This window comes from Mastomys coucha, unplaced genomic scaffold (genome assembly GCF_008632895.1).
Source record: "Mastomys coucha isolate ucsf_1 unplaced genomic scaffold, UCSF_Mcou_1 pScaffold5, whole genome shotgun sequence".
NCBI lineage: Eukaryota > Metazoa > Chordata > Mammalia > Rodentia > Muridae > Mastomys > Mastomys coucha.
The window spans coordinates 50536843-50564128 of record NW_022196911.1 but is presented as its reverse complement, the minus strand read 5'-3'; the positions used below and the strand labels follow the sequence as shown (position 1 = coordinate 50564128).

General features: G+C 44.6%; 1 protein-coding gene and 1 non-coding gene across 4 annotated transcripts in view; both read right to left on the bottom strand.

Moving 5' to 3' along the window:
- Nucleotides 1-26475, bottom strand: part of G3bp1 (G3BP stress granule assembly factor 1) — a 30413-nt gene extending 3938 nt beyond the window's left edge. Inside the window, exons 1-8 of one of the 3 annotated variants that reach the window (XM_031350648.1) lie at nt 26310-26475; nt 12277-12389; nt 10756-10837; nt 9101-9274; nt 6164-6254; nt 4021-4114; nt 1937-2147; nt 1134-1235 (exon numbers count right to left, since the gene is read on the bottom strand). In XM_031350648.1, coding sequence (XP_031206508.1) covers nt 1134-1235; nt 1937-2147; nt 4021-4114; nt 6164-6254; nt 9101-9274; nt 10756-10837; nt 12277-12371 — 849 coding nt within the window. In that variant the 5' untranslated portion in view covers nt 12372-12389; nt 26310-26475. Of the gene's footprint in view, nt 1-1133; nt 1236-1936; nt 2148-4020; nt 4115-6163; nt 6255-9100; nt 9275-10755; nt 10838-12276; nt 12390-22272; nt 22568-25811; nt 26110-26309 lie in introns of those variants that run through there. The other 2 variants (XM_031350649.1, XM_031350650.1) reach the window with 2 other exon arrangements.
- On the bottom strand, nt 15206-15345 carry LOC116079426. Its single transcript, XR_004113979.1, has one exon. It is a non-coding gene; the product is annotated as a small nucleolar RNA SNORA29 (small nucleolar RNA).
- Nucleotides 26476-27286: the final 811 nt, after the last annotated feature.

Genomic DNA, 27286 nt, shown 5'->3' with positions numbered 1-27286 from the left:
AAGGCAGGAGAGATGGTTCAAAGTTAAGAGCACTGGTAGGTCTTTCTAAGGATCCAGTTCAAGTCCCAGCACCCCTGGAAGTGGCAGGGATTATCTATGCCCTTTTCTGGCCTCAAGGACACCAGGCAGACACATGATGCAAACAAACTTGCAGGCAAAATATCCATAACCATCCAATAAAAAAATAAATGTTTAAAAAGTATGTGTTCCCATGAGTCTCTGTGCACTCAAACATGCATTCCCTCTGAAGGCAGAAGAGGATATGAGATCCCCTAGGACTGGAGTTTCAGACAGTTATAAGCCATCATGTGACACTGGGAATTGAACCCAGTTCTCTGCAAGGGCAGTAAATGCTCCTAGGAGGCGACTATCCCTCCCTCCTCTTGTCAATTTTCTTAAATGAAACTGTTAACTTAGAAAACAGCAATTCTGGCTCCAAAGAAGCTCGGCACCTCCAAGGTTTACTGGCCAGTCAACCTCACCTAACCTGAGAACTCCAGGTCAACAGAGACCTTGTCTCAAAAAAGTACACCACGTTCATAGAGAGAAAGCTTCACACACATTAAAAAGACCCTGCTTTCTAGTAGGTGCTACTCTAACTACTGTGAAGTTCACCACACTGCAGTCCTGAACCAGGGAAACTCCTTCTATCCTCTCCCTAAATACCAGGCTCCCTTCCTGTAGTGGTTGGTTTTATGAGTCAACTTGACACAGGCTAGAGTTATTATCACAAAGAAAGGAGCTTCATTTGGGGAAATGCCTCCATGAGATCCAGCTGTAAGGCCTTTAGTGATCAAGGGGGAGGGCCTCTTTTGGGTGGTAGCATCTCTGGGCTCGTAGTCTTGGGTTCTATAAGAAAGTAAGCTGGGCAAGCCAGGGGAAGCAAGCCAGTAAGGAACATCCCTCCATGGCCTCTGCATCAGCTCCTGCTTCCTGACCTGCCTGAGTTCCAGTCCTGACTTCCTTTGGTGATGAACAGCAACATAGAGGTGTATGCTGAATAAAGCTTTTCCTCCCCCGCTTCCTTCTTGGTCATGATGTTTGTGCAGAGAACTCTAGCCCTGTTAAATCTCACATCCAAAGCATAGTTAAATAGTTAAATCTGCCCCAAAGTCCTAGATTCAGGCCCTTACCTGTGACACTGGCACTTTGACCACATGAGGTGGTGTCCCCGTAACTGGAACAGCCCCACTGGGAGGAAGGTTCTTACTAGTCACAGATGCCCAAGAAAATGTCTAAGGAAGAACAGGACACATCAGAGCGACACAGAGCTTCACATCACCTCTGCATCACTCCCAGGCAGAAGAGTCTACAAGCAGCAGCCAAGCCTTTCACCACCACACCCCATAATCCCAATACTTAGGGGATTAAGACAGGCCAGCCTGGGCTAAGTAGTTAGATCATCTTAAAGTAAACCAAGTAGTTATAACGAAGAAAAAATTTTTAAAAATAAATTAGCAGTGTGTCTGGGGGGGCGGGGATAGCATGCCTTGAAGCCCAGCACTTGACAGGCAGAGGTAGGTGGATTTCTGAGTTCAAGGCCAAGCCTGGCCTACAGAGCAAGTTCCAGAACAGCCAAGGCTACACAGAGGAACCCTGTCTCAAATAAATAAACTAGCAGAGAGTGGTTATGTGGCTCAGTTAGCAGCTTTGCACAAACTCCTGGGTTTAGTCCTGAGTGCCTTATAAATCAGGTATGGCAACACAGAACTATAATCCCAACAATCAGGAGATAGGAGCCAGAGATCATCCTCAGCTTTGTTTGGAGTTTGAGGCCAGCCTGGGCAACATGAGAATCAGTCTCAAAACAGGACAAGCTCTGTAGCAGCCAATGCCTGGCACATGCACACCCATCCACAGCCTGGGGTTGATCTTTAGCACTGCACCAAGAAACAGGTAATAAGACAGCAATACAGTACTAAGCCACAACCCATACCCTTAAGTCCTCCTGTGCGGGGGCCACATCTGCCGGGGCCGGGGAAGTGCTCTTCTGCACATCCTCAGGAGCAGCTTCTTCCAATGCAGGCTCGGGCTTGTCCTCTTGAATGTCGGACACAGGTTCCGGCTCCGGCTCCGGCTCCGGCTCCGGCTCTGGCTCCGGTTCTGGTTCCACAACAGGCTCCTCTAAATGCTCTTCCAAGTCATTGCTGTCATGGGAAGGAAAATTGGACCTGTCTCTAGGACTCACCCACTTTGAGCCATCCATCTAATGACTCCAGAGAAAGCTCACAGGACAAAAGCTTGTTTGCTTAATTCTGATGAACATAATATTCAAAACAGAATCAAATGGTTCTCATTTAGTTACTATTAATTGGCATATATATGTGTGCGTGTGCAAGTATGTACGTATGTGTGTGAATGTATCTATGTATCACAAAACCCTTGTATTGAATGAGCTAGAGAAAGATCAAACTCTCTGAGGCCTAACACAAGCCCAGCAAGCCAAGGCCAGCCAGTCTCAAAATATAGTAAACGTTATCATCTGTGGCTTTAAACTCACAAAACAGGCCCACGGAAATACACAAGAGGGCTGGAGAAGAGGCTTGGTGGTTAGGAGCATTGGCTGTTCTTTCTTCCTGAGGCCCTGAGATCAATTCCTAGCACCCACATGGTGGCTAACTGTCTATGTGATGCAATGCCCTTTTCTGATGCACAGAAGCAAATGCACACGAAACACCCATATGCATAAAATCCTTAACAAAAACCACACAGCAGGAGTTCTGGGAGAGAAGACATCAGTCAGGACTAAACAGTGGTTATATTCCCACACCAGCTGCCAAGGAATGCTGGCCCTGGCCCTTCTTCTCCCTCCTGATACCTGACCTCAGTAAGTAGGCCTGTGGTAAAACACATCTTCACTCTCAGCCTAGAGTGAACAGGTGTGACCACACCTTGGTAAACACTTGAAAGGAAGCATTGAACCCTGAGCATTGACATATGGGACAATCACATGGTGGCTGGATGGTGGTTCATCAGGACCATAAAAAACTGAGACAATACCACACTCATTATTTGAGGTCATGAGAAAATTTTAAATGAGGGTTTTGTCATGTAGCCCAAAACTGTCCTTTAAAAAAAAAAAAAAGAAGCATTTTTATATGTCTACATATGTTTTTAAGTATATTCAGTGCACCAAAAACATGATTCCTATAACTGGAGTTAAAGGAAGTACTAAGCTGCCATGAGGGTGGTGGGAACTAAACTCAGGTCCTCTGCAAGAGCAGCCAGACACTGAGCAGTCTCTCCAGCCCCCAGGACAGCCTTCATTTTGTTTTTTATTGCATCTACTTACTGTGGGGAAAAGGGCTAAGACACACATGTCACAGCGCACACATGGAGGTCAGAAAATAAACTGAAGCAGTCAATTCTCTTTCCAACACAGGGTTCCAGAAATCTAACTCAGGTCATCCTATGACACTGGGCTTCCTCTGAGCCGCAGGGCTGGGTTATGAAACTTCATTATTACTTAGCTTATAGGTTTGAAATCTTATTAATCTAGTTAAATGAACTCTTCTGATACACGTGTATGTGTCTACAATCCCAGCATCTCCAATGCTCAGACAGATGTTCTAGGCTTAGCCTCAGCTACATGGTGAGTGAGCAGCTGTCTTTATAACAATTAGCAACCTTAACCATACACATTCAACAGTTTCCACAGTACCTCCTATAAAATAAAAATAAAAGTTGCATATTGCTAGTTATTAAAAATAACACATTTAAAATCTTTTCCTAAAAAATTACCATTATATTGTTGGTAAGCCCATGCAGGCTGTGTTTACAGCAATAACCTTGCCTAAGCCTCTGGAACACTGGGATTACAGGCATGTCTCCACATGTGACTTACACAATGCTGAGGATCAAACCCATGACTTGGCTGCTACTTGCCAACCTCTCTCTCTCCACCCCTACAGATACCCAGACTCCGCTCATCTCCTGAATTAATCCCTAGAAGCCAAGTCTGTCTCCAGCTAATCCAATCTCCTGTTGCAAGCCTGGGCAAGTGAAGAGAACTTCCCTTACCTGACGGTCTGATCATAGAAAGTTCCAGAATCATCAGGCACCACCTCTGGTGTCTGCTGTCTTTCTTCAGGTTCTTCTACTTCTTCCTCAGATTCTAAGAAGGAAGAGATGTAAAATAACTACAATTTATATTCATAAACTTCTTAATTTACAGGTTCTTCTACAGACAAACACAGTAAAGAAAGCAGGACAATTTGGTAAAGCCATAGCACAGACTTTAAGGGACAAATTAAGCATTTTAATTAAGAACACTGAATTTTAAAAATAAATAAATAAGTGAATAAATGGGTGGTGGCACACACCTTTAATCCCAGCACTTGGGGGGCAGAGGCAGGCAGATTTCTGAGTTCGAGGCCAGCCTGGTCTACAGAGTGAGTTCCAGGACAGCCAGGGCTACACAGAGAAACCCTGTCTCGAAAAATCAAAATAAACAAACAAACAAATAAATAAATAAATAAATAGGCTCTTCAAATCTTTAAACAAGCTGCTTGCTCCTGCCTTGCCTTACCTGCCTGTCATCATGCCTTCCCAAGATACTTTTTTCCCCTTAAACTGTGAAGGGAAAAAAAACCATTTCCTTTCCAAAGTTGGAGTATTTATCACAGCAACACAGAGAAACTGAGATGTCTGCCAGAGGATTCAGAATTGCTCTGAATCTAGGGGTGGGGATGGAGGAAGTTACTCTACACTGGGCTTACAAGGTGTACTGCCTTAGCTGAGAAAACCAAGTATACAAAAGGAGTGAAGAGAGTCCAGAGGCCCACCTGGAAGGCACGCATACCCCAAGTAAACTGAGGCTAGAGAACAACCCTTCATGGGAATTCAGTCCTTGCTACCCTGCTGTGGTCGCATGGTTCTCATCAGGGTGGAAGGATGCTTTCCCCTGGGCCGACACCCCAGAGACAAAAAGTGGGTGTGGGGATCTCTCAAATTCACACCCTCAAGAGTTAACTCCCCTTTCCCAGAGATGCAACTAACAGTAACACAGACTGATGCAAAACTTCTTCTTATAAAGGAAATATCAGACTATGAGAAACAGTGCAAAGTCAATAGACAAAACAAAACAAAACAAAACAAAACAAAACAAAAAGAAAACCCAACCGGCCTCTTAGAGGATGCATCTGCAGCAGGCCCTCCTACCTGTTAGCTGTGTTAGCCAGCCTACAGAAGGAAGGACTGCACCTAATTGGTCTCTATATACTTAGAGCTCAGGACACACAAAGACTACTCCCCCAAGGGTTTGATGCTGCACCCTGCTCTGCCCTTTCTTCCATCCTCTGCAGAGCCAAAGGCAGGCACTTCCACTGCCCATTCTACAAGACTAGGGTGAGGCTCCCTAGATAGATGGCGTGCTTTCACCACAACTCAGTGCAACATAGGTCCATCAGGCCTTCTGCATGGTATCTGTTCCAAGTCATGCTGACTGGCCTGCTGCAAACTCAAGAGTAACTACCCACTCACATTAACTAGGTGTTGTGGTTTGAAGAGGTGTGGCTGCCACAGAGTCATGTGTTTCAATGGTTGGCCATAGAGAGTGGCACTATTAGAAACTAGGGCCTTAGCCAGGCGGTGGTGGCGCACGCCTTTAATCCCAGCACTTGGGAGGCAGAGGCAGGTGGATTTCTGAGTTTAAGGCCAGCCTGGTCTACAGAGTGAGTTCCAGGACAGCCAGGGCTACACAGGGAAACAACAAAACAAATTGTCTCGGAAAAAAAAAACAAAAAAAAGAAAGTAGGGCCTTATTGGAATAGGCATGTAGGCATGGCCTTGCTGAATGAAGTATGTTACTGTATAGGTGGGCTCTGGGTCTCCTATGCTCAAGCTCCACCTAGTGTAGAATCAGCCTCTTCCAGGATGTCTTCTGATTCTAGATGGAGAACTCTGGGCTCCTCCAGCACCATGTCTGCCTACATACTGCACACTTTCTGCCAAGATAATAATGGAATGAACCTCTGAAACTAAGTCAGCCCCAATCAAATGTGTGCCTTTGTAAGAGTTGCCTTGGTCGTGGTGTCTCTTCCCAGGAATAAAATCCCTGTAGACCCCTCACACTGGTAATTCATAAAATACAGTGTAACAAGAAACCTTCTCTTAAGTCAGTCTGATGCCACAGAAGCAACCATGACAACAGTTTCACACTTACCCTCTTGAGGCTCTGTGACAAAGCCACCGAAGACCTCATCTTGGTATCTGAAGATGTCGTTGTGAACATAGAATTTGTTGGCAACAGAGCCCTGCAATGTCAGCAACAAGTTTTCAGTTATTAAGACTTACAAAATACTGAAACAAGAGCATTTATCTGTTTCCTGCTTCTGATACAATGTGGCCAGCCTCCTCATATTCCCTCATATTCTGACATGAAGGCCTGTACCTTGGGGGGGGGGGGGGGGGGTGTATTGTGGACCAAAGCAAACCCTTCCTTCCTTTAAAAATCAAAAATCACTATACCAGTGGTTCTCAGCTATGGGAGATTTTGCCCCCAGCAGACATCTGGCAAAGTCTAGAAACATTTCTGTTTCACAGCAGGGGTTGTCTTCTACTAACCACTGAGAAAAATCAGAGACTGCAAAGTGCCAGCAGCATTCATGACAGCCAATACCATCTGTGCCAAGACTGAATGCCCTACTGTTTGAAATCCTGATTGTACACAGTTGTAAAGAACCTCATAGACATTGTTAAAATATCCATCCTTACCACCAGACGGTCACACACATTAAGAAAGAGAAAGGGAAGAGGAAGAAAGGAAGGAAGAGAGGGATGGAGGGAGGGAGAAAGGAAGGAAATCTTTTATAAGAGGCCAAAGACGGACTTTTTTCAACCATTTAGAGGCATGGTAGTTTCAACTCCAGCAGGTATTTAAAATGCCCTAACTCTTATGTGAGAACATTTATTAATCCAAACACTCATGGTGGTGTAACTCAAAGATTTCTCATGTGAATTTTGACACATTTGAGCCCAAATCCAATCATCTTATTTATTATTGGCTGTTCAAAAATTTCTAAAGCTGTTCCCTCATCCATAAAAAGTGAAATATCAAAACATACCATAGTGCTTTGTGTACTGAGGTGGTTTACACAATAATACATTTTCTTAAGGGAGACAAATGCTTCCCTTGAAAGACAGAAGGAGGGGAGGGGGGAGGCAACAGGGGTTTGTTTTTGTTGTTTCTGTTTGTTTCTTTGTTTTTTGGAGGGGAAACTGTGAAAGGAGAAATTTACATGTAAATAAAGAAAATATCTAATAAAAATAAATAAATAAACTGAAAAAAAAAAACAGAAGAAAACTGAGTCTGTAATTAATATAAGCTGTAAAATCCTCTGCATAAGGAGAAGTCATCGCGTTGTCATTTTCTTCCTTCTCCTTCTTTTTTTCTTCCTTCTTCTCCTTCTCCTTTCTTCCTTCCTCTTCCTCCTCCTCGTCATCAAGTCTTCTCCTTCCTTCCTCTTCCTCCAAGATATCTCTTGGTTTACTGTGGGCTGGCCTCAAGCTTACAAACTTCCTGACTCAGCTTCTTAAAAGGTGGAATTATTGGGCTGGAGAGATGACCTAGTGGTTTAGAGCACTGGCTGCTTTTGCCGGGGACCGGGGCTCAATTCCCGGCACCCACATAGATGCTCACTACCATCTGTACCTCCAGTTCCGGGGAATCACTGCTCTCTTGTGGACTGAGGGTACTACATGCCTGAAGACAAAACACCATACACATAAAACAAAAAAAATGTGTGTGTGTGTGTGTAAAAGCTGGAATTTTAAATCCTGCCTACACCCTCAAAGGTGGTGCAGAATAGCTGCAATTCTAGCACTTATGAGGCTAACACAGGAGGTTATTGTAATGTCCAGGACAGTCTGAGCTACATAATGTGGTTCTATCTCAAAACAAAAACATCCAAATGGTTATTTTTTCCAAGACAGGGATACTATTTTACTATCCCAAATAGGATTTTTCAGATGAAGTCCTTAGGAGCTGATTCCATACCTATGCATCTTCCTGCCCTTCTCTCTGAAGAAGACAGCAGATGCCATCCCTCACCATCCACCTGTGGTACCTTCAGAAACCTAACTACAGAGAAGCATCATGAATGGAACAAACTACTAATGGGGCTTGAGCATGGCCAGGGCCAGCACAAGGACATAAACCATGCCATGCCCACACCAAAACAGGACAGCATGAAGGGTCCCCACTGACTAGACCCAGGACATGAGGGTATGTTAAACAGTTATTAATGAATCATAACTCACTAACTATACTAGAAATGAATGATGGGGTAGGGGGATCCTTATAAGATAATGCCAATGAACGAACACAGGGTGGTGGATAATATCAGACATTCCCATCTATTACCATTCAGCCAAGAACCTCAAATGAAAAAAAATGGCAGTATGCAAACCTGATAAAGAGCAGCATGTTTATACAGAATCCAAAGACTAGTCACAATTTATAAACCAGACACAAAAACTTTACAATGGCAAGACCTGAACATTATCACCTAGGGGAACCAGAGACACTTAAAGTATCATGGTCACTAGGGATGAGCAAAGAAAGTACATGACATATGGACGACACACATGACGTATGGACGACATGTGACTGCTCTTCAGAACTGTCAATGCCAAGCAAATCAGGAGGAAAAACTACAATGACAGAGAAAAAAAACACACCACCAGACGAACACAACAGATAGTTAAATACAGAATCCCAGATCAAGAAAAACAAACTACTATGGAAGACAAGGCCGCATACTTTCTGAAATTCAGATACAGGTTACTGAGTGAGTTAGAGCAACATTCTCTAAATAATTCATAACAAGATAATTATGAAACAGAACTCCTTGTTCTTAGGAGATGCTAGCTAAAGGGATACAAAGTCTCGTTCATTTCAACAGTTTCGAGGGAAGATACCTCTCAAGGGTAATCTACCTGCACCAGTGAAGACGCCACAGCGCTAGGACAGGAGGGCAATGCAGCTCTGCCCCTGCGGCCATAACCTATAACCCCGAGCTGCCAGGAATCTAGACTCCACACAGCTTTTAGTCTTTAAGTACTCTATCACTACAGAGCCAACAGCCATCATGCAACATACCTCAGGAGCAAGGACAAAGGTCTGCATGAACCTCCGCAGAGCCTGGTTGTTGTTGGACAGTAGCCCCATCACTTGGACCACCACCCCGTCATTCAGAGTTGCGTGAGCATCCACGTGACGGATCTTGGTGTGGCAGTTGGTGAAGTTTTGTGACATCACTTTCCTGTGGATTTCCTGAGGAATGGAGGCAAGAGTCAATCCCCCGGGAACTCACCAGTTCAGAAACTAAAACAGCAGCTGTCAGCACCAAGAACAGACCCTGGCAGATCCTCCAGCTCCGCCCTGTTTTCTCACAGATGTGTACTTGCCACTTAGCCCTACCTCGTGCTCCTTCCAGCAGTCCTTGAGCAGTCTCAAAGCAATCTGAAGAGCTAGACAACATGTACACTGAAGGGCAGAAACCTGCTATGTTCACAGCAGCTCATCTCCACTCAGAATCACCTAGGGAAGTCCTCCAGGACAGTACTGTTCCACAGGCGAGAGCCCTGTGCTGCAGAAAAGGGGACTGAGCACCAGCATTCACCCTGTGTTCCTCCTACCACACCTTTCTCACATGGACTGTGAGCCTGAATACCCCTTCTTCCTGCCTTAGTTGCTTTTGTTAGGTATTTGTCTCAGCAATGAGACAATTAAGTAACACAAAATCTAGTTTAAAAGAGCTGGTGAGATGGCTCAGTGACTGTTCTTCCCAAGGTCCTGAGTTCAAATCCCAGCAACCACATGGTGGCTCACAACCACCATAATGAGATCTGACACGCTCTTCTGGTACATCTGAAGATAGCTACAGTGTACTTAATTATAATAATAAATAAATCTTTAGAAAAAAAATCTAGTTAAAAAAATAAACCCCATGTGGCTTAGCAGGTAAGGGCACTTGCTATAGGGCCTGATAATCCAGAGTGTGATCTCTAGGGCCTACAAGGTAGAATGACAAGGTGTCCTCTGACCTCCACAAGCATGGCAAGACAGGCACACTCACCCACAGACCAATAAATGTGAACCCTTCAGAGCTGGAGATGGCTCCATGGTTATGAGATCTTACTGCTCTGGAGAGGACCTATATTCAGTTCCCAGCATCCACAGGGTACTTCAACCGCCTAAAACTCCACTTCCTGTGTATCTACAGCACTCGTGTGGCCTCCTCAGGGACTCAGCATATACATGGTGCAGACATAGATGCTAGCAAAACACTCATACATATAAAAATATATCTGTAAATGAATTTTAAAAAATAAAAAATGCCCAACAGAGCAGATAGAGAATACATACATTACTGTTTAAGTCCCGCTGTCTATGTGTCCAATGATCACAGCTTAGCCCCTTAAAAACAACTGTCCTGCCACATTTATATGTAATCTAAGCACTTGAGAAACTGAGTCGGGGGATATCCAGACATACATAGCAAGTTCCAGGAAAGCCAAAAAGATATATCAAAATCATGTCTCAAAAAAATAATCAAATAAGTGACTTGAATAAAGACCTTTTAAGTTTAAACATGGCATTCTTCTGCTGAAGCCAGTAACACAAAGTGAATATAACATGACAACACACAGGTAGTTCGGCAAACAAGGAATTAACCAGAAACCAGCCCTAAGACCAGCTTCCCAGTGGGCAGGGAGCTGCCTTCTTTGCTGCTACTGGTCCACAGCACCCACCTTCTGCCCGTAGACTGCATCTGCTGGCTTCCCGTTGGAATCCAAGCCCCCGTGGGCATAGGAAGAGTTCTTTCCATAAAATCTGTACAAGAGAAGGCAATTTACTTCTCATCTTCAAGGACCCGAAGTGCAGGTACTTAGTGTTCAGGCTTGGTACCTATCCACCTCACTGGCAGACTCACAGCAGGGACTCTGTTTATGTTTGTGCACGACAAGTCCATTGCACACGCCCGAGTGGGAACAGTCTCAGTCAATGAGGCATGAGGCGTGTGTGTGGTTTTCAAGTCCCGACTTCCAGGTTTCAGGGTAGGATGATCATGTTGGGAAGGACCTTGGAGTTTGTCAGCAAAGTCAGGCACTTAAAATCAAAGTCAAGTTCCTGTTTCCGCTGAGGACAGCTGCCCTGTCACGGACCTGAAGAGTCGGTGCCTTCCCACTTGAGAAGGCAGTGGGCAGTTGTCCTGTGGTATGAACTTTTATCCCTTTAGCTCTCTCTCATCTAAGCACTCAATTACCATTTTTATTAAAAGAACATCAGAGAGATGTGGAGCAAAATGCCAACCAAAGACCACTGAAGACATCTAAGGACAGCTCAATAAACCCTTAAAAGAGCTCATGCTACCGCTGTGGATCTATATCCTGTTTCCATCTACCTTACCCACAAAACACACTAACTTGCTACTTTTCTTTTTTTCAAGACAGGGTTTCTCTGTGTAGCCCTGGCTGTCCTGGAACTCACAGAGATCCGCCTGCCTCTGGCTCCCGAGTGCTGGGATTGAAGGTGTGCACCAGTGCACACAGCAGCCCCTGCTCCCCTCCAGGCCCCTCTCCACCGCACCCATGATGGAAATGGAAATACCAGCGTCAGCAGGATAGGCGTGTGTGCAGTGCCTTCCAGCTCCAGCTTCCATTTTTGCTGATGCAGATCCTGACACCACAACCTTAACTAACTTTCAAGACAGGGAAGAAAACTGACACAAAACCCAACAAGAACAAGAAAAAGGAAGAAGTTAAAAACGTGCAGAGACAGCTTCTGCTGCTCAGAAGTGAATCCAGAGATCTAAATCCTCTGAGCATCAACAGCTGTAAGAGGAGACCAGCTTCTAAAATGTCAAGAGAACAGAGAAATGTCAAGAGAAACAGAGACTGTTCTAGAAATGATAAACTTTAAAAAACATTTCAGTCTGACTGAAGTAGAAACTATAGTGCACATACAACTTGTATGAAAAATTATCCTAAATCCAGATAGCTTTATATACTACAACAGTGTAAAAATGTCAGACTCAAGCCACCTCACTAGCTCTATAAATACAGCTCTCTAAAGTAAATCTGTGTGAGCCAGGCGTGGTGGACACCTTTATCCCAGAACTCAGGAGGCAGAGACAGACAGGTTTCTCAATCCCAGGCTAGGCCAGGGCTGCATAACATGGTGAGATCTTATGCTGTTTCTAAACCTCTATTTAACGGTGCTTATTTGAAGAGCTATCCCACAACACCCCTCCTGGGCACTTGAGAGCACACCTGTGCAGCATGTCCGGGGCCTGGTTCAGCAGCGTGTAGTACTGTCGCACAAACTCCCGCCCGACCAGCAGGGGACTAGGCTTCTCCATAACCATCGCTTTGGTGGATTCAACCTATAAACCAATACAAGTCAGTTAACCAATCACAAGAGCTTGAAAAGGACTGACTTACTGTGCTAAGCCAACTAAACACAGCATCGGTTCATTAAGTCTTGCTGCAACACGCTAGCTAACTCACTGTGTAGATCAGGATGGCAAGGGATTTGCCTACTTCAGTCTCCTAAATGTTTATCACACCCAGTTTAAAGTTTGAAAAGGAGTAAAAAACATTTTAAAACCCAGTTTAAAGTTTGAAAAGGAGTAAACATTATAAGAACAAACTAGACGGGCAGTGTTAGCACAGGCCTTTAATCCCAGCACTTGGGAGGCAGAGGCAGGTGGATTTCTGAGTTCAAGGCAAGCCTGGTCTACAGAGTGAGTTCCAGGACAGCCAGGGCTACACAGAGAAACGCTGTCTTGAAAAAACAAACAAACAAACAAAAATTAAATCCAGTTTTTACATCCTAGGGTACTATACTCAGATGAATACATGAGGAAAAAGTATAAAAACTCATTATTCCAAATACTCAAGTTTTTCTTTAACTAGAGATAACTACGCACTATTGGGACAGTCTGTGCGTGTCTGCGCATGAGCCAGCCCACAGTTAATTACGTTCTTAAGCAGCTCACTTAAAGGCCTTCCAGTCCTTTTTTTGTTCTGTTCCTCGAGACAGTTTCGATGTACAGCTCTGGCTGTCCTAGACCTTGCTTTGTAGATCAGGCTGGCCCTGACCTCAAGAGAACCGCTGTACAGGGACTAATGGCGGGCAGGCAGCACTCCGCCATGCAGCACCCCCAACTACTCTTAGACCTCTCTTGTTTTCCCATCCTAGACGCAAAGGCAGCAACTTGGCTGGTACAGTCGATGCCCATCTACTAGGTAACATAGTCTCTAGTCTACTTGGATCACAAAAAAAATTAAATAAAATAATACAGGCCAGGGAGTAGTGGTACAGGCCTTTAATGCCAGCACTTGGAGAGAAACAGGCAGATTTCTGAGTTTGAAGCCACACTGGTCTACAAGAACGAGTTCCAAGACAGCCAGGGCTACACATAGAAACTGTGGCACTGGGGCACTAGGAGGACTGGGGTGGAGGGCTATGAAGAGCTACAGGGACTGGAGAGAAGGTTCAGCAGTTAACACACTGGCTACTCTTCTAGAAGATGTGGGTTCAGTTCCCAGCAACCATCTGTAACTCCAGCATCCTCGTTAGGCACTGAGCAAACACATGTTCCACAAACATACATATTGGTAAATACACATAAAAGTTTAACTGGATATAGTGATGCATCATGCCTTTAATACTAGTTCTCAGAATGCAGAGGCAAGCATATCTTTGAGTTTAAGACTAGCCTAGTCTACAGTTCTACCTCCAGGCTAGCCAAGCCTATATAAAAGGTTCTGTCTCGAAAAAAGACAAAGCCAAAATTTAAAAAAACTTAGCCAGGCAATGGTGGTGCATGCCTTTAATCCCAGCACTTGGGAGGCAGAGGCAGGCAGATTTCTGAGTTTCAAGCCAGCCTGGTCTACAGAGTGAGTTCCGAGACAGCCAGGGCTATACAGAGAAACCCTGTCTGGAAAAACCAAAAAAAAAAAAAAAGCAGAAATAAAAAATTCTTTACACTGACTTATTGTAAGATAAAGGATTGTCAAAATCAAATATATAGTTAACAAGATTTTTTTTTTACTAAAACAGCTTAAGAAACAATAGAGACTTGTAAACATCTGTTTACAAAGATATCTGTAAATCCTCCACATCCTCTGACATGACATGGAACATGTAGCAATCTCCCGAGTTGAAACATAGCAAGCACCCTGTTCACTTTTCAACTACAGTTCCTAGATCAGGTGTAGAATTCACAGCAGTGGCAGTTCTGAAGCCCCTAGAAACTTCCTTAATACTACAGAGCATTCAAGGCTCAGTAAGAAATTCAAGTCACACTTCTCACTCAGGGAGTTCCCAAAGCATACAGGATTCACAAGGCCACCTCCTCAAGGTTGTACATCAGTGAGGACTGCTTGGACTGTTCACCCTGCAGAGGTCCATGTAGCTTTTGTAAGTCATCACCAGGCTGGGACGAGCAACTGATAATGGAGCTATCAACAAGCTCATTGACTCACCAAGGCAAACATTTGTTTACATCTCCCCAAGAAAGCCACCCAACAAACAGACAGTCCATCTTATTTAGGAGATAAAATTACTCAAACATGCAAGCAAAGCAGAGTGTATACAATCTACTTACAGTATAAAAGGGGATTGGTTTTATTTCAGCTTTTGTTTTGTTTGAAAGTATGTGCTTTGTCTGCACGTATGTCTATGTATCATGTGTGCCTGGTGCTCTTGGAGGCATCAGAACTGGAGTTATGAACAGTTGTGAGCTATCACCATGTGGGTGATGGAAATCAATCCCAAGTTCTGTGGAAAAGCAGATAGCACTCTTAACCTGCACCCTCTCTCCAACCCAATCTCTGTTTTAATCTGTATACTTAACAGCAGCATAGAATTTACTACATACTAGAGAAGAAATCATTTATCCCACTAATTTGGGAAGACATGGGATTATCAGGCAACTTTTCCCAAGCACATCTCTGTTAATATTTGGGTTTTCATGGATAAAACACACTGCTTCCCTGTTTAAAATATGGGAGGGAGCAGGTGGCAGTGGAGCAAGCCTTTAATTCTAGCACTTAGGAGGCAGAAGCAGGTGGATCTCTTTGAGTCCAAGACCAGCCTGGTCTACAGAGTGAGTTTCAGGACAGCCAGGGCTACATATAGGAGGGGAAATCCTTTCAAGTTCATTACTCAAACGTGTCAGTTATAACGAGCGGTGGTTTACTGTCCAGCCATTTCATATAGAGGGAGGACACTGAAAAGCCCTCTCTCTTCAGATCATGGCACCTTTAATCTATCCCATAAGCATAGCCACCAAAATCTATCATCAGTAGAAAATGTGGTAGTCAAATGGGACATCAAGGTTTTTTGAGCAGGGTGAATAACAAGACCTAATAGTAGTTTGTACCCTCACCTGGCTCATGCCTGCTTTTTTTTTTTTTCCTTTTCCTTTTTTTTGAGCTAGAATCTTAGTGTGTTGGCACCACCCACCTTCAAACTTGGCTTGAGTGATCCCCGTAATAGAATCATCATCGCTCAGACTACTGGTGCTTACACTACACATGGCTGCTGTGCTTGGGTGTGTGTGTGTGTGTGTGTGTGTGTGTGTGTGTGTGTGTGTGTGTGTGTGGTTTTTTGAGACAGTCTCACAAAATGGGCCAAGCTGGCTTAGAACTCACAATCCCCTGGCCTGGCCTCCATAGGGTTGAGTTGCAGCATGGTCCATTTCTTGCACTATTCTTGAATGTGTGACCCACTTACTTCATTTCACTAAAACCTAAATCCCAAGGGTTGTTCATTTTCCAACTACAGTGGGATCAGGTGTAGAATCCAGTCAGGGCAGGTTCTGAATGAGACCCAAGAAAAAAAGTCACAAATATTTTTTTAAATGTATGTGAACCACATGTACACTTGGTACTTACTGAGTTACAAATACTTTATGAGTCACCATGTGGGTGATAGCTACTGAACACTAGCAAGAACACTTGCAATACCAAGTGCTTGTTCATAACCACTGAGCATCTCTCCAGTCCTGTTAGTTTGTGTTTGTTAATTCAATTAACATTGTGTGGTTCTCCAACATAAACTTGGTAGATAACATAACCAAAGAGGCCTGCCTAGACTATGGAGCAGCTCCAGGAGGCGCCAGGAAAGTGGTCTGTCTTCACAAAGACTTGGCTGTGACAGAACCAGCAACAGAAAACTTTGATCCTAAGCCAACAAATATCATGAAGGTGGACCACCAAAGACTGCACATTTGCCTGGCTGTCTACAATAACTGAGCTCAGAATCGGACTCCAGTCTTCAGATTTAAGGTAGCAACTGGAAAACTCTCCACCCCTCCTTAGAAAGTCTTCCTTCTGTGAATTCAGAGTACCAATGAAGTTATTGAGGTATGGATCAATGACCTAGAGCCACCTGCAACCGCATCCACAATTCTCCACCTTCAAAGACACTGGCAACCCTTGTATTACATGAAAGAATACACTGGCACCTCACGCCAACCTCTGTGAGCAAACCCCTAGTTCACACTCTGATTTACTCTAATGGTCTGTACCCTACAAGTGAATAAGGCAAATAACACCCCTCCAAAAGAACCCACAATAACTTGAACATCAGGAATCCTTTTTGTTTGTTTTGTTTTTCTTTTTTTTTTTTTTTGAGACATCAGGAATTCTTAAACATCCCTGCTCGTGCTTGTCATCTCAGCACTGAGAGACTGAGGCAGAAGGATTGCTGAGTTTAAGGTAATCTATATTTTAAATTAATGTCCAACTAATTCACCTTCTCTGAACCATGGATAACACAGCAACCCTAGAGAATGTTTTTATATTGCTCTCAAACTAGTCAACTCTCAATTCTTTGTAGCAGATTAATTCTATGTAACCCAGTCTGGCCCAGAATTCATTTTCCTCTAGCCTTGGTCTCAATTGCTGGACCTCAATAGGTTATCAGCACTCAATTCTGTCCAACCAAAAGCAATTCAAACAGATTCTTTCCAGAAACACATCTGCTCATGGTAACAAATGGAAACAATGCAACCCTGTGAAAATGGTGATGTTCTATGACAGCACAAGCTGTGCAGGCTCCAACACTCCGTCCTCACTCAGCTAGAGCTTCTGATTACACTGTGTCCTCTCCAAAGAGCTTTTTAGAAATAGCTGCAAATGTGGACACAAACCATCCTCCCCTACTCCCAATGTAATGAACAGGCTAACATATAGCTACCAAGATCAGCCCCAGGAAGCAGGCCAGCTGGATAGCTTCAACTGGAAACAGCAAGCCTCCCACACCCTGGAAAGGCTCGAGCAATTCTGAAAGCACAGTCACTCTGTCCTCTAAGACACCGCAAGCTCAGTAGGCACTGTCAGTCACTCCTACTTCTTACACTTTTCCCAAGAGGGCAACCTCTGGGGTAGAACATAAATCCTTCCCTTAAATCATTATGGTTTAAGAGAAATCAGATGTGAAAGAAAATTAACCTAGGAAAAGTGAAAGGTTAAATAAGCCATTTTCACTTATCAAAGTGTAGCATTCCAATATTTACAAAACTTGTTTATTTGTATGTGTGTGTGTGTGTGTATGCCCACGCGCACACACGCGCGCGCGCACACACACACACACACACACACACACACACACCTTAGATGACCAAAATCCCCTGGAGCTGGTTGTAAATCACCTAATATGGGTGCTGGGAATCAAACAGGACTGCAGGGGTGGGAATCAGAAGTAAAGTGCTCACCTGCCAGACCTGGAGTCAGCTTCAGAGCCACAAACAGAAAAAGCAGCAACATATTAACACACACACAAACACACACACACACATTTCCTACTGGCTGGACTGACTGGCTTGCAAGCTTGTACATAAATTTTCCAAACTTTCCACTTGACCTCAGGTTGCTAGTTCTCATAGCATCTTTGATGAAATGGACAGAGCCAATTAAGAGTCCTCCCCCTAAGTCCAAACAGCCACCCTGTCCACTCCAGTGCTGACATGGGGAGCAGGACCCATGAAAGCCACCAACCACTGCCAAAGTCAACAGCTCTGCTGACTCTTTCCAACAAAATCAAAAACAGCATGTCACTGGCTCACTTTAAGTGACAGTGCTAAGGTTTGAACGACAGACTATAAGAAATTACTATCCACAGTGGACAGTGCTGAGGAACATGCTTGGCACGAACAAGGCCCTGGGTTCAGTTCCCAGCACCAAAGACCAAAAAATACAACACCCCAGCTTGAGAATAGAGCACTTGCCTAGAATGCAAAGCAGGGCACACAATCAAAGCAGAACTGGCCAACTCCCAGGAAGTCCCAGACAAACAACAAACAAAACGTTTAAAACTATCTCTTCTAGGAGGCTAGAGAGATGGCTCAGTGGCTGCCCTTCCAGAGATCCTGAGTTCAACTCCCAGCAACCACACGGTGGTTCACAACCATCTATGATGGGATCCGATGCCCTCTTTTGGTGTGTCTAAAAACAGTTACAATATACCCACACACAAAAAATAAATAAATAAATCTTTAAAAAAAAAAAAAGCAAACAAACTATCTCTTGTCAGGCAATCAGTAAACAAGCAGCAAGGGTAGGTGCTGGACTAGAGGACAGAGTCTGGAAAGAATAATTCTCTCCTGGGCCCATCTACAAAGAACTCACCATAGCATAAGACAAAAACAGACAACTGCTGTCTTTTCTGTAAAATATAAGATTGGTAACATCAACGAGGAACTGGCTGAGCTCTTGCTTATACCACAGGAAATCTCTGTGAGGTGACCACATGCACATTTAAATGACTGAAAACTAGAGAAAAATAGAATAAAAACCTTAAAAGCATCACTCCCAAGACTGAAAACCAACACTGATTATACTACATTAACTAAGGCCTGGTTTACCCACCTAACAGTCATCGTCATCGTCATCATCATCATCATAATATAGTAATCAGGAAGTCAGCACAGAATCCAGGCAAAGACGTTCACAATTGTAATCCCAGTTCTGAGTAAACCCCAGCGGGAGGATCATGAATTCAAGGTCAGCCTGGGTTACATAATGAATTTGAAACCACCCAGAAAGAGATCTAAAAAGCACTTTTAATTAAAACAGGTCAATTGTTTTAAAAAGTACCATGTAGTAGTGAGGAAAATGTCTCAACGCATTTTCAATACCTGCAAAGTAAAGCCAGACAGACAGGTGGTCTTAATAAACACAAATGCAAATGAACTCTTTTAACAGGTTAGCTACGAAAATAGAAAAAGGAATCCATAGAACTAACTTGTCAGGACAGTGTTTGAACTAGGCTTGTGGCTCAGTGGCAGAGTGTCTAACTAGCATGAACAAAGCCTTGGGTTCAATTCCCCATACTACAATAAACACACCCACATATATTTATGACTAATTCCAAAGGACAGTACAAACACAAGAAAGCATACCTCATTCTTTAAGAAACGGTAATACAATACACATACCCAAACAGCAAACTCAAGGGGCAGGTTGGAAGATGACTCTGTGATCAACAACACTTACTGCTCACTCAGATCCCAGCACCAGCACAGGATAGCTCACAACTGTCTTTAACTCAGCATCAAAGGTTCTAATGGTCCTTGTGGCCTCTGTGGGCATGCACAAGTTCACCTATCCCTTAATCTTGAAATGGGTCAAACCAAATCAGCAAACAGAAGCCAACCTTTCAAAGACAAACTACATGGCAGTTAAGTTAACCAAGGATTCTTTTTCCCCAGTGCTTGGTTTGAACTCAGTGAATGCTAGGCAGGCTTTTTCTCTATGCAGGATCTTACTAAAGTTGCCCAGACTAAACTGGAACCTGCTGACTCAGCTTCCTTACCTAAGCAGGAACACAAAGGGATACTGGGAGTATTTTTGCGGGGATAAACAGTTCACTATCTTGACTGTGGTGATAACTATGTGAGCATAAACATCAGACCACCCCTTTAAATATATATGTACTATCTCATTAGATGCTCATAAAGGCATCTTAAATTTCCCCCTACACTAATAAAATAACCTGAAAAGAAATTAAAACCGAGCTGGGCAGTGGTGGTGTGCGCCCTTGGGAGGCAGAGGCAGGCGGATTTCTGAGTTCGAGGCCAGCCTGGTCTACAGAGTGAGTTCCAGGACAGCCAGAGAGCTACACAGAGAAACCCTGTCTCAAAAAACAAACAAACAAACAAACAAACAAACAAACAAAAGAAATTAAAACCGTTTCCAGGAAAGACAGAATGGAGCGGGAATCTACATGGGAAAATTAATCTTTACACACCCCCAACCCTGGCTTTGCACCCCCAACCCTGGCTTTTTTTAAAGGTAAGGTCTTACCTGTAGACCTGGCTTCAATTTACAACATAGAGCAGGCTGGTCCACATCATTGAGCCTGACTCCTGACTGCTAGGAATAAAGGTGTACACCACCATGCCAGGTTTATCATCTTTTAATATTTATTTAGTATGCATGCATGAACACACATAAGCACCCATGAACACTGACATCAGAAATGACCTTGCTAGAGTCTGCTTTAAAAAAAAAAATGCAGTATGTTAATTATTCTCTAAGTAGTGTCAAAGTGTCATTTTGACTATTTTACAAATGTATCAAGAGTAACAAAAAACAAAAACAACACTAAACACCTTAACAATGAGACTATAAAGTAGTTACCTGTGTTTGAAGGGTATACATTGTATTTCAAAGTTTGAAATCAAGACTCAGGGAACTGAAACAATGTCTTTCCAGGACCAGAGTAACTTTGTTGCTTCTAACTTTGTTGTCAATCTCTTCAGAAGCAAGTGTAGCCCCAGTACTAGATGGGACAATCTGTCAATCTGTCACCTATATCCTTTGGACTCACTACCTGCCATAATCCCTCCAAAATTCTCTCTGGTAAAAGGCTAATTTTAAGTTGGACCAGCAAAACACCCCATTAACTAATGCAAGAGAATACTTAAGTAACAACAGAGAAACAGCAAGGCCTCAGGGAACGTGAGCCCAGTTACTCGGAAGACTACAAGTTCAAAGCCTGTCTCTCGGCTCCAGAGTTCAAGACCATCCAAGGCAAGGAGCTCAAGTAAAAAGTAAAGATGCCTGGGAACATAGGGTTCTCAGTGCTGGCCTATCATGTCCAATACCCTAGATTTACTGCTCAGTACCACAAAGAGAAAAGGAGGAGGGGGCAGAGTGACTGTACCAACAAAACACTAAAGTACAAATCATCAAAAATTGGTTAATGGCCGGGCGGTGGTGGCACACGCCTTTAATCCCAGCACTTGAGAGGCAGAGGCAGGTGGATTTCTGAGTTGGAGGCCAGCCTGGTTTACAGAGTGAGTTCCAGGACAGCCAGGGCTACACAGAGAAACCCTATCTCCAACGCCCCCCCCCCCAAAAAAAAACAAGAAAAAAAACAAAAAACAAAAAACTTGTTAATACTAGGCACAACTCAAAGGATTAAATACCATAAGGTCCCAATGACAAAACCAAATCACCCAAGAAGGGGAGCTGGGTCTACTGGAATCCCAGTATTTCAAGAGGCTGAGGCAGATCAAGTTCAAGGCTAGCCTGGGAGACAGAAAAATCCTGTCTCAAAACAACAAAAATATAGTAGTAGACAAAATAAATATAAATTGTAAAACTAAGTAGGAAAGCTTTAGGAAAATCAGACTACTAAAAAAAAAAATCATGAGGGGCTGTAGAGATGGCTCAGCAGTTAAGAGCACTGACTGCTCTTCCAGAGGTTCAGAGTTCAAATCCCAGCATCTATATGGTGGATCTGTAATGGGATTTGATGCCCTCTTCTGGTGTGTCTGAAGACAGCTACAGTGTGTTCATATAAATAAATAAAATCTTTTTAAAAAAAAATATCATGGCTTCAAAACACCTGGGAGGCAGAGGCAGAAGAATCAAGCATTAGAAGCCAGATTAGTTTATAGGAGACCCTGCATCAAAATAGATGGATGTGGTTACATATGCCTTTGCCTTTAATTCAAGAACTAAGGAGGCAGAGGCAAGCAGATCTCTTGAGTTCAAACCCCGTAGCTACTTCAGTATAAATAAATACCTACAAACTCAGATTCTCTCTCCTGAAGGAAATAGTCCCACATTTCCTTTCCCTTGGGTATGAGTAGGAACTAAACAGAGTGGAAAGGGAAACACAGCCACCTCACCCTCCCCACACCACAAAGGTACCACAATAGAGTGCCACGGATGCCATAGGAGATTGTGGTACAACTCTGCTGTCCTCCCACAGAACCATAAACCCAATTCGGCAGTAAGACAAACCTGAATAAGATCCTAAGTGTCAAGGTCATGAAGGACAGAGAACAGAAACTCACAGATGAGAGGAGACTAAGGAGACAAGAAGACTTTGGAGTGGATCCTGAAACAGAGAAAAGTACATTTGCAGAAGCACCTGAGGAAACTGAAATAAAGCCTATGTCAACGGGGTTTACCAATTTGTTTTGATAAATACACATTGACTGCATAGGATGAGGTAGGCAAATCTTGTGTTACAATTGTGTTACAATTCTTTTATAAATCTAAAACTATATCAACTACTAACTTTTCCAGGAAGTATCAGTAAGCTGGATAATTTGGGTTTTTTTTTTTTTTCTCCCTGAGTAGCCCCTGCCACTCCAAAGTCAGCAGAAACTACTTAACCTATGTGTGGTAGCCTACACCTTAATCCCAGCCTCGGGAGCCCAGGGAGTCTGTACTGGGCAGCAACACCCCTAAGTGTAGGGCTGTAACTTAAGGGCAGAACTCTAGCCCAGCATGCACAGGGTCCTGACTCTGGTTCGATTCCAAGCGCCACAAAAAGAAAAACTGACAAGAGGAAGAGGCATCTTAAACTCAATGCTGAGTAACAACTCCAACTCCTTAGTTCCTACAATGTGGATGTACAGGTGGATGTCCAGCATTTTCTTTTTAAGATGGAGTCTCATGTAATCCAGGCTGGTCTGAACTCCATAGCCCAAAAAGATAACCCTGAGACCATTTTTCAAATACTAGAAGTACTTGGGGTTGTGGTTCAGTAAGAGTCCATATCAGGCCCTGGCTTCAGTCTGCCACAGCAAGGTAACCGCTTAGTGACCAGTGAAACACATTGCTCTTTGCCTTTTACACCTAAAATGCAGCACCTGCTAAAGAACAGCATTGCAAAGCCTTCCTAGGCTGCAGCTTTCTTTCCACTCTGTAATGCAAACCATGCATTACAAGTATTCACCTGGCTAGCAGCTTGGCTTTCCCAAATAAAGTTGCACATTAAAGAGAGAGAGAGAGAGAGAGAGAGAGAGAGAGAGAGAGAGAGGGAAAACTAAGTAGAGAATACTAAGTATTTCTAGCTAAGTAGAGAATAGTTAAGTATTTCTAGCTAGTAGTCACCAGCTACAAGTGGGGTGACAGCTGCTGAGTCTAAATTTAACTCCTGAGGTTGGACGAAGGTTCTCCTGAGCTTGGGCAAAGGTTCCCCCACTAACTGTGACAACTACAGGGAAAAAGGGACATTACTTCTTTCTCTCAAGACAGGGTCTTACTGTGTAGCTCTGGCTAGCCTGGAACTCACTATTATAGACAAGGCTGGTGCCTGGAACTCAAGAGATCTCCCTGCCTCTGCCTCAGAGTGCTGGAGTTAAAGATGTGTACCACCACACCTAGCTTGACAATTACCCCTCTCTAAGTCAGCAATGCAATAAAAACTCTAAAGCACACAACTACTTCAGCACTATAACTTAAAAAAACTTGGTTTGGGTTACAAATTCTCAGTTTTCTATTAAACCTGTCAGCTTGGACTAATTCATTAAAAAAAATATGCAGCCAGGTGTTAGAGGCATACTACTCGGGTGGCAGAGGCAGGCATATCTCTGCGTTCACAGCCAGCCTAATCTACAGAGTGAGTTCAAGGACAGCCAGGGCTACACAGAGAAACCATATCTCCAGGGGGCCGGGGGGAACCATATGCAATCGTAAACCTACTTAAAAATCCTAAAGCCAACTTATGCCTTGTGCTTTCCATGAAGTTCAGAAATACAGGGAAATCCATTATATAAAAGATGGCAATTTAAAAAAAAAGAAAAAAACTGCTTTCAAGCAGGGTCAAGAACACACATTTCCAAAAATCTAATGCTCAGGCACTATACTGACAGCTGAGAACTGAAAACCAGAATGTGAGTTAAGACAAAAGAAACTGCCCAGTGTAGTACCTATTAGAACCACAGCTCAGAAGACTGACCTCCACCAGCAGTAACCTCTGACCAGCTTGGAAGGGAGCAGCCAAGGCAGTCACTGTGCTTCAATTCACTGTTTTCTGACACTGAGCTAAGGAGTCAGTTTTCTATCCCTACCCTATTAACCACCTGCCTGAGGCCAAGAGCACGGGTCTTTTGAATGTGTGGAGATGAAATTAACAACCATTCCTTTCAATTAGATTATTTCACCTTGATATATTTGACCTCAAGCAGTTAGTAAAACTACCTGGACTCAAACTTCCCAGATTTTATCTTCCCAGATTAAAAGCCGGTCACTACCTTATTTTAAAAGGTGATGAATTACTAACATTCGCCTACCCCTATGTGCAGGTTAAGTAACACGTTCCAAGGAAACAATGTTATATCCAGAAGCAAGCCAGTTTAAGTTCAGCATCCCCACGGAGTTTGGTTCTTTACTGCCACTCTGTATTTACTTGGAAAACAGAAGCACAACTTTAAATGTCGCTTTTAACTTTTTGCAAGGATGTGCTCCTTGAGAGTTAATCCTAAAACGTTTGTTGTAATCTTGTTTCAGTCGGAAACATCTGCCGTTTAAAGCGCTTTCTAAAGCTAGGAGGAAAAGGTAACCCTCAGCACACAGAAAGATAGGTAGACCACAAATCCTTGAAAATATCTTTGCACACAGTACAAGTCCAACCAAATAAGTACTAAAACAAATTACTTAGCTAGACTTAGTGGGATGCACCTTAACTCTTGGCCCCTGAGAAGATTCTGAGATCCTCCTGAGTTCCAGGCCAGTAAGGGCTCCATAGTAAGAATTAAATAAATAAATAAATAAATAAATAAAAAGGCAGTTGATCATAGATGGTTTGGCAGACCTAACTGCTGTGCTTGCCAACAAACCCAATCGGTGATTGTGACCCAATTCACAATGACTGGACACTGAACACCATCCTCACCCCAGCAATTTCAGATGTGACTTATTTTTGTGGCTCTGGTGACTGAACCTAGGGCTTCCTGTATTCCATGCCAAGTGCTCCACCTCTGAGCTGAAGCCCGGTCCTATCCAATTTCAAACTTTAACCTCAACTCTTGTGAGAATTTAAACACTTCGTTTCCTTGGAGTTATGATCTTCTCAAAGGTTTTTATAAAGTTTGTTCTGATTCAAAACTAAAACATTCCAAGTTAAAAAGGGATCTACAAGAGTCAAGATCTAATGTCAGAGTTTGACTTCCTGCTGGCGGGAATTTCCCATTACTTCGAGGTGCGTTTCGAACCTGCTGAGGGGCACACTCAACTACATTACACTGGCAGTATTTTCCTTTATTTTTCCCAGAAGCTAACTTGGAGGCGCATCTATCTATCCACGTAGGTGCAAAAGAAGCCAAGTCCTCCTTTATCATTCAAAACCCCACTTGTAATCTCCCTTCTCGTGAGTCCCCCCACTGGCTCGCACAGATGCCACCACCGGTCTTCTCATGCTAAGGTTTGCACCTCGGGTTCAAGAACTCAGTGGCCAATAGTGTCCCACAGCCACGTAGCCTGCACAGATGCCTGTCTTTTCCCTACAGAGGGCCTTGGATCTACCTCCATCTCCACTTCACTGTACCTACCTGATAGCACCCAGGTGACCGGGAAGGGCGGGAAAAAAGGGAACTCTCAGCATAGTGCAGGGGGAAACAGTGGGGAGTCTGGAGAGATCACGTCTTGGCGTGGCTGTCTCTGCACCACTGAGCCCTTGATCCCAGGGTCGCGCGCCTCCGTTCTGCAGCCCTGGGAGGCGCGATCACGCTCTCAGCTTGGGCTCCCCCAACCCCCATCCCCATATCCGAAGGCTTCCTTAGGGTCCAGGCCCTGGGTCTTAGGCCAGGTCCGGAGAGCCGGCGCGAGCCAGAGAATGCGCGTGGGGCACGCAGGGCCGGCCAGACGCGTGACGCCCGCCGTTGGCGCGGCGGACCACGCGCGGGCCCCAAGGCGCAAGCAGGAGGCCGCGCCGGCCGTTGGTGGGGGTGGGGACGCGCCGCGCGGCCTCCCGGGGCGCCCCGCTCGCGGTCGCAGCTCGGCTCACGCCCGGCCCGCATGCGATCAGCCCCACCCGCGGGCCCATGTACCTGCGCGGCTGAGCGGGAGGACAGGGCTACTGCGTGGGAGGAGGTGGTGGCGTCCCTCGCGCGATGCCGCGGCACGCGTGCCCGCCGCCCGCTATATAGCCGCGCTCAGCCGAACCTGCTGCTCCTGGTCTCGTGCAGGGACCAATGGCGGCCTCGTCGCCGCGCCCCTTGGCTGCGATTGGACAGCGCCTTTGTCCAGGGGCCGGGCTCCTGAGTGGCTGCCGCATCTACCTATAACTGAAGGATCCAGAGCCCAGATGGACACGAGGCCTCACCAATACTTGGATGGTCTATAAAAATGAGGGCGGGATGCACTGAGAGCGACACTCAGACAAGCCAATAGTTGCATGTACCCGTTCTCATTGGCTCACATTTCTTTTTCTGGGCGGAAACCCACTGTCCAAGCAGGAGCGGTTGATCCACAAGGTGGGGCCCGTGTACTTTGGGGAAGTAAACCCCATGCAACTAGGAGGTAGGCGCGGGGGAGCAATGAAGCCCCCAGCCAATCGCAACACCGGATGGAGCTGATTGACAGGGAGGGGTGGCCCTCTCCAAAGGCAGCCCCAGGGCCGCCGTGCCCTCTGGGGCGGTTAAGAGGATGTGCTAGCTGAGTCTTCCGTTCCCTTTCCTTTCTCTTCCTCTTAGGTGGAATCCTGTCCTCGAGGACACCTCTCCCGCCTTCCCTGTCGACTTTGGTACCCGAGATCTAAGTGACAGAGTTTCTTGGGTTTTGTGGGTTTGGTTTGGTTTTCTCTTCCCATCAAAACTTTTTTTGCATGCGTTTCGGAAGAGCACGAGCTGCTGACCCTTAGCATTACTCAGCACGAATGCAGTGGCGACAGAGGACAGCGAAACTGACTTGATCAAGGGACCCCAGAGCATACCGCTAGTCAGCCTGGCTGGCGTTTGGGAATGCGCTTGTCCCAGGGTATCTCACGGACGTTTTCAGGTTTTCCTGTCTTGTGATTGCAGAGACA